Source organism: Miscanthus floridulus, chromosome 5 (genome assembly GCF_019320115.1).
Source record: "Miscanthus floridulus cultivar M001 chromosome 5, ASM1932011v1, whole genome shotgun sequence".
NCBI classification, from domain to species: domain Eukaryota; kingdom Viridiplantae; phylum Streptophyta; class Magnoliopsida; order Poales; family Poaceae; genus Miscanthus; species Miscanthus floridulus.
The window spans coordinates 17,038,653-17,050,337 of NC_089584.1; the positions used below are offsets into that span (position 1 = coordinate 17,038,653).

Sequence of the window (11,685 nt, forward strand, 5' to 3'; positions counted from 1 at the left end):
AAGGAGAATTCCACAATCAAGGTGGCTATCGGTCTTGTTAATCCTATCGACCGAACCAAGACACCAAGGATTCATGGGAATATAATCCAAGAAGGATATGCCACCATCTCGGTAGATAAAGCTGAAAAAGGTTTTAGTGATTTGCCTCTTGACATTCCTGGAGGTGATGGCGAGAAGACTCTAGGAGAAGCGGAGAAGACATTCATTCTATGGCGCAAGCGCTACATCATCATTCCAGGGATGTCGGCTCCACCTCCTTCTGAACTACCTCACCATAGGTACGTGCGGATGAAAACACTACATCATTAATTTGTATTGGCTTAAATAATTAACAATCTGCTCATAATAATATGTCATTCCTTTTTTTGTAGCAGATCCTCCCCCAACCTAAATCCAATTGTTCAATCGCCAGATCATCATAGTGCTCTGTATGATGACATTGTGTTGGAAGACGAGGCTGCATCCACACCCTCTCCAAGGAGGTCTCCAACGCCACAGCCGCCACCTCCAAGGAGGTCTCCAACGCCGCTGCCAACACCTCCAAGGAGGTCTCCAACGCCGCTGCCAACACCTCCAAGGAGGTCTCCAACGCCTCCCCCGCCCCCGCCTACCAAGAAGCCTAGCAAGAGGCCAGCCCCTCAAACGAAGAATCAGTCCCCGCCTGCAAAGAAAGCCACCGTGAAACCAAGGGCTATTCCCAAAATAATATCTGAAGAGAAGGAAGAAGGAACTGATGCATATAAAAAAGACATGTCTAGATTCTATGACAAACTTAAAATGAATCAAGAAGCAAGGAGAAACCCAGAGAAACCGTACTTCTTCGTAGCTCTGGATATTTTAAGAAAAAAGGTGACTTCTTACCAGCATCAACAGCGGGAATCTCGTAAGCCGTCCAAATCAACGTTATCAGACTATGACCGCACTCTCACCAAGTCAATTGAGGCGGCACAGAAAAAGAAGCGGGCAGGGAAAGGAGTTGCCCAACTCGGACAACAAGCGCACCAATCAATCCCCCCGCTAGTTGTTGGTAATGAATATGGTTCGAATTTAGGATTAATGCATCAGGCAAACATACCTCCGGATGTCGATTTGGATCACCTTGGTGAATTTCTTGATGAGACTGGTCTCGACCTTTACCAGATGTTTGGTGATGGAAAAATTGAGAGTGCGGCGGAGGTTGATATTTGGAAGAAAAAATTTGTACTAGGCCAGAGTCTATACAACCCTCAAGCCTTATCTGATCTGGGGACGCAAATGTACCTGCTAAACAAGTGGTACATGTAGGCGTCTACCAGTGGAGACTTCTGCGTTGGTGTCAGAATTAGAGACGAACATTGGTTCCGTGGCGATGATGTTATGTATGTTGACTTTGCAAAATTTCATCAACTATGCCACCTTACCTCTCTGGACAAAGTTATCATTAGCTGCTATTGCCTGTAAGTAATAATTCTTTCGATCTATTATTAAACTCATCATATGTGTGCATATGCATATAAATTATCCTAACAAGTACTATATATATGCAGATTTACAATGACAGAGCTCAGAAAGGAAGGCTGCAATGAAATTGGTTTTGTTGATCCGCATATAGTATTCAAAGACCCAATTACTCCAATGACTAATTGGAAGTCTGAGTCAGAGAGTAACATCATGAACTTCTTAGTGAACCAACGCCACAAGAAGGATATACTCTTTCCCTATAACTTCAAGTGAGTGTTAATCATGTCGATCATAGCCTTAATGGCTCATATGTTGATTCTAGTTAATTAATGAGTGTTATGCGTTATATCCTATAAACACATGCAGCAATCACTGGATATTGATGGACATCGATCTGGTGAAAAGTCACTTGATAATCTATGACTCGATGAGAAAACCACAACAAGACTACCAAGATATGATAGATATTATCCAGAGGTAATTTCGGGATCTCTAGCAACTATATATACACACAAACATGATGATTAACTATATCTGATGACGTGGCAAATTTTTTATTGGGCAGTGTTTGGAAAACCTTTATTGAGAAGCAACACATGGAAAAATGCAAAGCGCCACTGAATGTAATCCCATTGAAAGTAAGTCCCCTGAATCGCATCATCTTTATTAATTAAACATATAGCTTTCACCGGATCACCAGATTGGATGACAAATCTTTTTCTCGTAAAGTGGTGTCTGAGGCAGGAACAGGGGAACAACTACTGTGGTTACTATGTTTGCAAGTTTATCAAGGTGCTCTCCCAAAGAACTCCTACAGAGAGACTCAAAGTACGTTAAAAATACACTATATATTCATTTAATTATTATTATTGATTGTGTTACTATGTCTTTATATATATATATATATGTACATATATTAATTTATTTTCCTTTAATTCAAACCTGTAGACTCGATGGTTGGAGGAAAAGGTCATACGGCAAGACCAAATCAAAGCAATTCAAGAGTCTATAGCCGGATTTTTTAATGAGCAGGTCATCGATTCCAAGGGCGAGTTCTACTTCGACCCAACACTGCCATTGAAGCCAAGCTAGAGGATGAGAAGAAACTTGTTATGTCACAACAACTATAATGCAATCTTTTGTAATATATGCACATGAAATAATATAATGTAAAATACACATATGCATGCATGCATGTAAATATATATATGATGCATGCATATATATATATATATATATATTTCTATGCTTGAATTGTGTGATTTAATACGTTCATTGTGCTTGAACCGAAACATACTATATGCGCATATAAATGTATAATTAGCAGCGTACAATACGACTTCGAAAACCTATTTTGAAAAGAAAACAAAAAAATGAAAAGAAAAGAAAAAAGAAAAAAACCTTTAGTCCCGGTTCGTATTACCAACCGGGACTAAAGGTGCCGGCCATCGTGGCATGTCAGGAGGCACCTTTAGTCCCGGTTGGTGTTACCCACCGGGACTAAAGGTCCTCCTTTAGTCCCGGTTCCTGACCCGGGACTAAAGGACCCCCCCTTTAGTCCCGGATGCTTGCTCCCGGGTGGGGAACCGGGACTAGAGGGGGTTCCCCACCGGGAGTAAAGCTCGGTTCTCTACCAGTGTCAGGGCATGCATGTAGTGTTGTTTTCAAATGATGGATGTTTTCTTTTGTGCATGGTTACCAGCCGATTCTAATTCAAACTTAAGAAGAGTATAAAGATTTTTAACTAGAGGTTCATCAAACTCCACATCGATAATAGAAGTTCAACCTTCAGACTTATATGAAAACGTGTTTGCTTTATTTTCAAGTATCAACTCAATAGTTGCCTATGTTTGTTTATCAACAATGCAACTCCCTGTACAATTTTAACTACTGAAGCTTTGGAGCTTACAAGTCCAAGCTTTGATCAAACTTAAATCCCTAAACTCAAAATTTGACTTGAACTTGCAACTTCAAATTCATTGGTGTAGTGCTGATGATCGAAGAAGAATGTTCATCACTTCAATAGATAAGTATTGTTATATAAAAAAATGCCATAGAATATGAAGAATGAACTTAACCATGCATGTACTCAAATTTCTTTCGAAATATTTGGTCGATGTCCCAAAATCAAGCCCCAAAAGCAAACGCACGCAAGAACGATAAATACACGAGCCAACGGGTGGCTGGGTACCTCCGGTGAAGACCAAGAGGTACAACGGAACAAACGAGTAACGACGAAAACACACACTCGAAGAGACGGGAGAGAAAAAGCACAGACTGCACGTGCTCGGACTGTCTGGGCTGAGACAGCGGACTGTCCGTGGCTAAGAGGCCGGATTGTCTAGGACAGGGGCCGAACTGTCCGTTGGTCAAAAACCCAAAAACACACTGACTGAAACAGTTCTGGTCACGTTTCAGCAAAGAGCCTAGACTGTCCGCCGCTTGGGGCCAGACTGTCCGCCAGTCAAGGAACTCAAACCGATCAGCAAACAAATGGTTCTATACGTTGCAGAAAAATGAACTCTGAACTGTCCGAGAGTCGTGAAACAGCACAGAAACAGATCGCCCAAAAATCGGCTCCAACCAAAATCCATTCGATTTGCGGTCAAATCAGAACCAATTGCCACCAAATTTTAACCACATGGTCACAAGGCAATAGGTGAGCTACCCCTAAGAGATCATCCCCCAATTTGAAGCCAGTCAACAGGAAATTGGATGAACACGAAAAACACCGGTTTTCCAACACTAGAGCTTGATTCACCCCGATCTATGAACTCGTGAGGAATTAGATGAAATTCTTCGGTGGAAAGGCTTAACTCACGTCCTAGTTCATCTCATTGCAAAAGGAACGGATCAAAACGACCTCAAATTAGAGAAACAAGGCAAGAACAAGAAGGGGAAAAACAAGAACGCGAAGAACAGAAACACGATTCACACAAACAACTTACAAATCAAATCCCGGAGGACACGAGGAGGTTAGGGCCTCCATTCCCGTAGCAATCTCTTGTTCTCTTACACAAAATTTGGAATTTGTGGACCTCTCTCAAGAAAACCAAAGGGGAGGGGGAAACCTAGGGCAAGGATGAATGAAAAAATGAAAGAGGTATGGGAGATGGGAGCTCCCTCATCCTATTTAACAGGACTATTACACAATCCAGTTTTGCCCTTAGATATTTTTGAGTCAAACCACTTAACCCGAGGGCACTATGGTCCAACCCGAGGTAATCTTCATCCGACGGACACCGCGCCCTTCATGAGATAGCTTCGCCTCAACGCGAACTCCTCGATGCCGCCATATGCCGTCCGTTCCTCCTCGGAACCTCCGCCCGGGTTTTGAGGCCCAAACCCGTAAAACCGACCACCGATGGTTTTGAGGCCCAAACCAGCACACCGCTCGCGAGTAGCGTACTCCATACGCGTCCCCCACCACTCGACACGCGTCCCCTGCCACTCGACACATGTCACTGCCATCCTCGACCGGCCGACCGTCAAGTCCTCCTGAGCCCCGCTCGACTCGCATGTCAGCCGTCTTGACTCGGTCAACATGGTCACTCCCATGTACATTTGCGCCTGTCGATGTCCCAGATGTCAACCACCACGGCTGGTCACCCGGCCTCCTGGTCCCTCAGTCTAAGCCTCATGTCCGTCCTTCACCGCTCCCGATCCATCGACACGGCACAGTCCTACTTGACCTTCACCTCGCCGTCGACCACCACCTCCGAAGGTTATTAGATATCTTATTCTTATGTCATCAGTGCCTATTTGTCTTGGGTATGTTGAAGATTAGACTCCCAGCTACGGATAGCTCGAACTGCAGAGCCATATTGTCGAATGCATCAATTCCTCGGAGATGATCCAATAACTTATCAACCGAGCAAAGGTTACATACTCTGGATGATGAAGCCCTTAAGTGATATACATCCTCTGGGTACCACCATTCTTATCAGATTAACCGATTTTTCCAAGTGAGAGCTAGAGAGCATAACTAAACTTCATATGGCACCTTGAGCATTCGGACCCCTCTTAGTTGGATAGCTTGCATAGGCGTGATCATCTATCTTATTGATCTCCTCCAAAGGTTTTGATCCTAGAACCTATGGGTTATGGGCCCACCATGCTTCCGCTGCTTAAACTAGAATGTATGATACTTTATCTTACAAATTCTTCCACTTGGCTACCCCTGCTAAGAAAAGATAAAGCAGGGGACACCAAAGTATAGCTTGCATCTCCTTCTAGATGAGCTAATTAGTATCAAGACATTCTAACATCCCAATGATACTCTTGTATATGGGCAAGGATAAGAAATATAAAATTCCTCGCGGGATGAAAAACAGTAGTGCACTAAAACAATTTTAACTCTCATTCTGTTAATCCAATGAAGTTGTAGCTTATACCGTTGGAAATCTTATCGAATCCTACACAACTTCTTTGTAGAATACTTTTCCAAATTCTGCAGTTCAGGTAGTCAAAAACAGTGCACAACAGAAAATTGCTCTAGATTTTAGACAGCATAGGTGCATCGTCTTGTGATTTTCATAACTCCATAACCAAAATAGTTATCAGGATGATTCTTGTGGTTAGAGAAAGATATTGAAGTCTACTATTATCCAGAATTTTGTCATGGCTTTTGGTCGTCCAAAAACAGAGATATAAGCCAAAGAGTGCAGGTTGTTATGAAAAGACAGGATAGGGAGAACAGAAGAAAACCCTAACCCAACTATTTATTTCATTAATCCTTATACCTTATGCCTATAAGATAAATGAAATTGTGGGAACACCCAACAAGATCATTGCAGTCATTACAAAGATCCAAAACAAACATAAGCATAATGTCAATTCAACAAAGCAATAAAGGTGCACAACTCAATCATTGACTCCACTTGCGATACTCTCATCCTCACTATATTAGGGGTAACAATCCTAAGACTCATCTTCAGATTATGCGAGAAGGTGGTGAGAAATAGTTGTAAAAGCATATCAAATCAAGGGGTGAAGATGAGAACAAGGACTTTAAAATAAGCACCAAGGTAGAGATGATTAGCAAGGGTGGAGATATAGTAGAGAAGAAAATATCAAGGTTCATAGAGCAAGGGGTTTTGTAGCAACTTCTAAACCTTAGAATGACCAGTTTCTACTATGTTTGCGTCCTACAGTTAGCATTGCTCTGATACCACTTTGTCAGCACCCGGTTTTAAGGACAAAACCAGATACACACCATATGTGATCCCAGGAAGTCAAATCTCAAATATAGTTACAAATGAGGGTAATATCAATAGACAATGCTCAATATATAATGTACTTAGTATAAAGAATATAACCTTAGGTAGCAAACAGCGGAAAGACAACTCTGATCTTTGGGTGAAGACTCTAATTCCACAGGGACAACTAACTGGTTGATCACAAGCCTAATTCCTCCAAACTCTAGCAATCTGATACCCATCCGGGATTTTTCCAAAGATTTAAAAAGTAAAGCAAGTGTAAGTACATGTACTCAACAAATATAACATGGGCTTCATGAGGCTCAAAAGGCTGACATTGGTTCAACTACGATTAGCTTTTAATGAGTCATCTTTTAGCAATTGGGTGGCAACAAGTTTATTCACAAGCCCATATCAACACATGATTAGGTAAACATGAATAATAAATAGCATAAACAATAATCATTAATGAGCATCTTTGTCATTAGTATCATCAGTGTTCATCATCTATTCCGTAAATGTTTCAAGGACGCTCGTGACCGTGAGCACGGTCGATATACCAGTTTTACACTCTGTAGAGGTTGTACACTTTCACTGTGAGTCATGATTTACCCTTTCGCTCGAGGTAGCTAATCTCTTGACCCACTTCCAAGGAAGGTCGATAGGGTTCACTATGAAGCCTTTCAAAGGTTCGTCTAACAAGTTAGGGCCATTAGATTCACTCGGCAAATAGATGTAGAGCCCCTTCCCAATGGCACAATGACGCGCAACCTATACACAAGGGGACAGAGGCCGCACTATACCCGATTCGGCAAGCCATTCTTATGCCATAAAGGTAACCTCTAACAAGCTTGAAAAGGTCCTCATACTAAGCTAAAGCCAGAGCCTTGTAACCCTCACAGTTGTACTATATGTCCCAGATGATCACTTACAGATAAGTCCTTAGGGAGAGAAATCTAGAGCACCATAAAAATAGCCCAATGCTCTATCCCCCTTGTTCCATGTTGCTAAAAAGCATCTTTTAGTATTTATTGCATATACCATTAGTCAAGTTACAAGATCATGGTTGTAGTTGAGCACTAGCATCATACTACCCAATGCAATACCTCATAGGTATCAAGGCACAAGGTACAAAGTGTTAGGAAATCCTTAGTGGTAGTCAAGGTAGACACATGCAGTATGAATTAAATGATTTAAGGTGTATAGGACAACAAGGAAGATCCCATGCTATACTTGCCTTAAACTTAGATCCTTCTTCTATTGAAATGTAATCTCCAAAGGACTTGTTCCGGATCACCAACTTCTTTTATATCACCGACGCAAAGCTCACCGACTGGACATGATCATAAAGCACCACAAAAGTATCCATACAATCTTACATGAAGCAAACAATAGATCTAAATTAGAACAATACACCAAACATAATAAACAACAGGTAAAAAGGTTTTAAAGATGTTCTACGTTACTACGAACACACAGACGCGAAAAGAATTCTAATCGGAGCTATAACGTAAAAGTTATGAATTAAATAAGATTTTCTTTAATAAAATAAAAGATTAAATCTAACCTCAAATTTTAAAAGTTGAAAATATATTTAACAATAGGATGAACATTTAGATTACTCAATTATGAATCTAACGCAACTTGAACGGGTCAAATCGGAGTTAAAACAAAAAAACTATGCATAAAATAATATCAGTGGTAATTCTGTAAATAATTGGAATCAATTTCATATTAAAAATAATTAAAACCCAAATTTAAAATGCCTAATGGACCTGGCCTCATTTTTTGGAAAAACACAGGGGCCAAAACAATAAATCAAGGGCATATTTTAAATTATTTTTAACTACGCAGGACGGCGGGTTTATTTTGGAAAAATCTGGGGTCTCTTTAGCAAATAAGCCAGCTGAATCGGTATCTTCTAATCTAGGCCGCTGATCTCAGATCGGGTGGTGCAGATCAAATCGGGGAATGGGGGTCGCCGGAGCGGCGCTGTGCGCGGCGACGCCATGGCTGAGGAGTAGAGGACCTCGCCGGAGTTCATCGTTCTCGACATTCTGGACATCATCGGTCAAAAAGAAAGCACGGGGCGAAAGAGGAAGACATAGTGAACTCACCAAGGGCTTTTTCGAGGTCAAAGACAGGACCACGGCATTGGGCAGCGTGGCGGGGCAGACTGTGAGCTCCGGTGAAGATTCGGCGATGCGGTGCGAGCGAGCTAAAGCGAGAAAAGAGAGAGAAGGGGCTCGGTGGCTTCGCAAGCTTGATGTGAATCTCGGGATCGGCTTACGATGGCAGCAGAGCGGCTAGGCGAGCATGATAGCGACGAGCTTGTTCTCGACAAGATTCAAACAACACGATGACTCGGGTGGAGGCGATGCGGCTTGCTCTAGGGATTGGTAGGGAGGCGGCACGCGCAGTGCGGCTCGGTATTTATGGCCAGGAGATTATGTGGGAGGCAAGGCAACGGCGTGGGGCGAAGGCGGACTCACCAGTGGCGGTGTCCGGCTCGGGTATGAGCTGGAGGAGGGAGACGGCTAACAAGCGGGGCTGGGCTATCAGCGAACCAAGCGAAGGAGAGGAGGCGGGGCGCATCCGAGCGTGGGCTTTGGCCTGGGTCGGCCCAAGAAGTGAGCGCGGGGAAAAAGGAAGCAGGCCGCTGCTGGGCTGTGGGAGAGAAAGAGGAATAGGCCTATGGGCCAGAAATGAGAGATGATTTTTCCATTTTCCAAATCCTTTTCTATTTTGTTTTCATAACCAAATTCAATTATGAACCAAATGCAAATTCAAATAGAGTTTCATATATACTTTTCTGCTCAAATAAAAAATGGGAAATTTTAGTAGGCTTCCAAAGATAAATTTTACAAACCTTTTAAACTCTTTTATTTTCCAATGATCTTTTTCTTTCTTTTCTTTTACTTCAAAGCCATTTTTAATTTCATTTTCAAAAGCATTTTGAATTCATTTTGAATTTTGGATTCAACTACTCATTGCAATAAATCAAATGCATCGACATGTATGCACATCCACGTTGCTACTCCTTATGATGAATTTTAATAAAATGAAAAATATTATTTTCCTATATTTCATGAGCACAAAATACAAAATTAAATCAATTTATATCTTTTTCGAAAAGAGCAAATTTTAGGGTGTTACACTGTTGAGAACTCTAGATCTCTTGATTGATACACATACACTATTTCTTGCTCACTGTGCATATACCAAGTTCCTTGCACAATTGTTTACCACAGTACCACACTTCTTTACTATCTTTTATCAGGTATTCAGGTGCAACATGTTTGTGCCCTATACTAGCTGTTTATTACATGCTTGATGAAAGTAGGACTTCCATGTTGGACCCTGAATCTTTGGCATGGGTGAGCCGACCACTCACCAGCGTTGCCGACCACACACTATGGCTAAAGGTAGAAGAAGGGAGGGAGAACAGAGCACGCACACACATAGCACAAGCACCAGCGTTGGTCGGAGCTCTGTAGATGAGATGGCAAAACTGAACTCGCTCTCTTTAGTGAGTTGTAGTGGGAAACTATATATACAACTCTACTCATCTAATCCTAGTACACAGACATGTCAGGCTACCATGCTGCTACAGTGACTAGATGTGATAGCAGGAGTGACTTTAGCGCCTGCCCCTACTATGGCTACAATGCAGCAGGGAGCCATTTTCGGCGCCTGCCCCCTGCCATGCGTTCACACATGGGTGCATCAGATTACTTAACAATTCTTTCCCTAATCCTGCTGCCAACCCTAGAACCCCCTTCATGCCGATCATCTTCTTCAGCTCCGTGTACCGAAGAGGGCCGAGCGGCTTGGTGAGGGCGTCCGTGAGTTGCCGACCTATTTCGATGAACTCGATGACGATCTACCCTCCATCAACACAGTTCCTGAGGAAGTGGAACTTAACGTCGATGTGTTTGCTCCAGTCGTGGAGAACCGGATTCTTTGCAAGGGCGATGGTGGGTTGGTTGTCCACCATCAGTACTAGTGGGTGAGCTTCCACAACGGTCAGCTCGCCTAGCAGCCGGCGCAGCCACATAGCTTGGCACGCCGCTGTGGCTGCTACCACATACTCTGCCTCACATGTAGACAAGGCCACCACCTTCTATTTCAGCGACATCCATGAGATTGGAGCCGACCCGAGAAAAACAAGCACGCCAGAGGTGCTTCGCCGTCCATCTATGTCCCCCGCTATGTCTGCATTGCTGAACACAGTGAGTTGCAGCCTACTTCCGCTGGTCTTAGGGAAGAGGATCCCCTGATCCACCATCTCCTTGATGTAGCGCAGCAGTCGCTTCACCGCAGCCCAGTGATCCTCTTGGGGATCCTCTATGAAGCGGCTAACATAGCCCACGGTGAACGCAATGTCCGGCCTTGTATGGACTAAGTAGCACATACCACCAACGATGCTCCGATAGAGTGTTGCATCTACCTTTGCCGTGCTACTAGCCTTCGTCAGCTTCAGTCGCTCCTCCATCAGAGTCATACATGGCTTGCACTCAGCCATGCCACTCCGCTCCAACAGCTTCAAGGCGTACATGCTCTGACCGAGCGTGAGCGCCTCCTTCCCCTGTCTCACCTTGATGCCGAGGTAGTAGGAGAGCATGCTGAGATCGCTCATTCAAAAACGAGCCACCATCTCATGCTTGAAGCTATCGATGTCCTCCGCACGCACGCCAGTGATGATCAAGTCATCCACATACACGTCGATGATGAACTCCTCCTTCCCCCATCACCGTGTGTAGAGCGCGTGCTTAGTTACGCACCGTGTGAACCCAAGCTCGCCCAGTATGGAGTCAAGCTTAGCATTCCACGTGCGTGGGGCCTACTGTAGCCCGTAGAGCGTGTTGCGCAGTCAGAGCACCCTGTGCTCCGCTCCCTTGACAGCAAAACATAGAGGTTATCGGACGAAGACCGTCTCCACTAGCTCCCCATTAAGGAAGACTAATTTTACGTCTAGGTGATGGACGCACCAGTCCTTTGCTGCTGCCAAAGCTAGTAGCAGTCAGATAGACTCCATGCACGCTAC

General features: G+C 43.5%; 1 protein-coding gene across 1 annotated transcript; it reads right to left on the bottom strand.

Moving 5' to 3' along the window:
- Positions 1-10,761: 10,761 nt before the first annotated feature.
- On the bottom strand, positions 10,762-11,262 carry LOC136454332 (uncharacterized mitochondrial protein AtMg00810-like). The gene has a single exon (XM_066454787.1). The coding sequence runs from the start codon at positions 11,260-11,262 to the stop codon at positions 10,762-10,764; it is 501 nt and encodes a 166-aa protein (XP_066310884.1).
- Between the last annotated feature and the right edge of the window lie 423 nt (positions 11,263-11,685).

Excerpts from the sequence above, each read along its gene's own strand:
- LOC136454332 (XM_066454787.1), bottom strand. The coding sequence starts at position 11,262 with ATGCTCTCCTACTACCTCGGCATCAAGGTGAGACAGGGGAAGGAGGCG.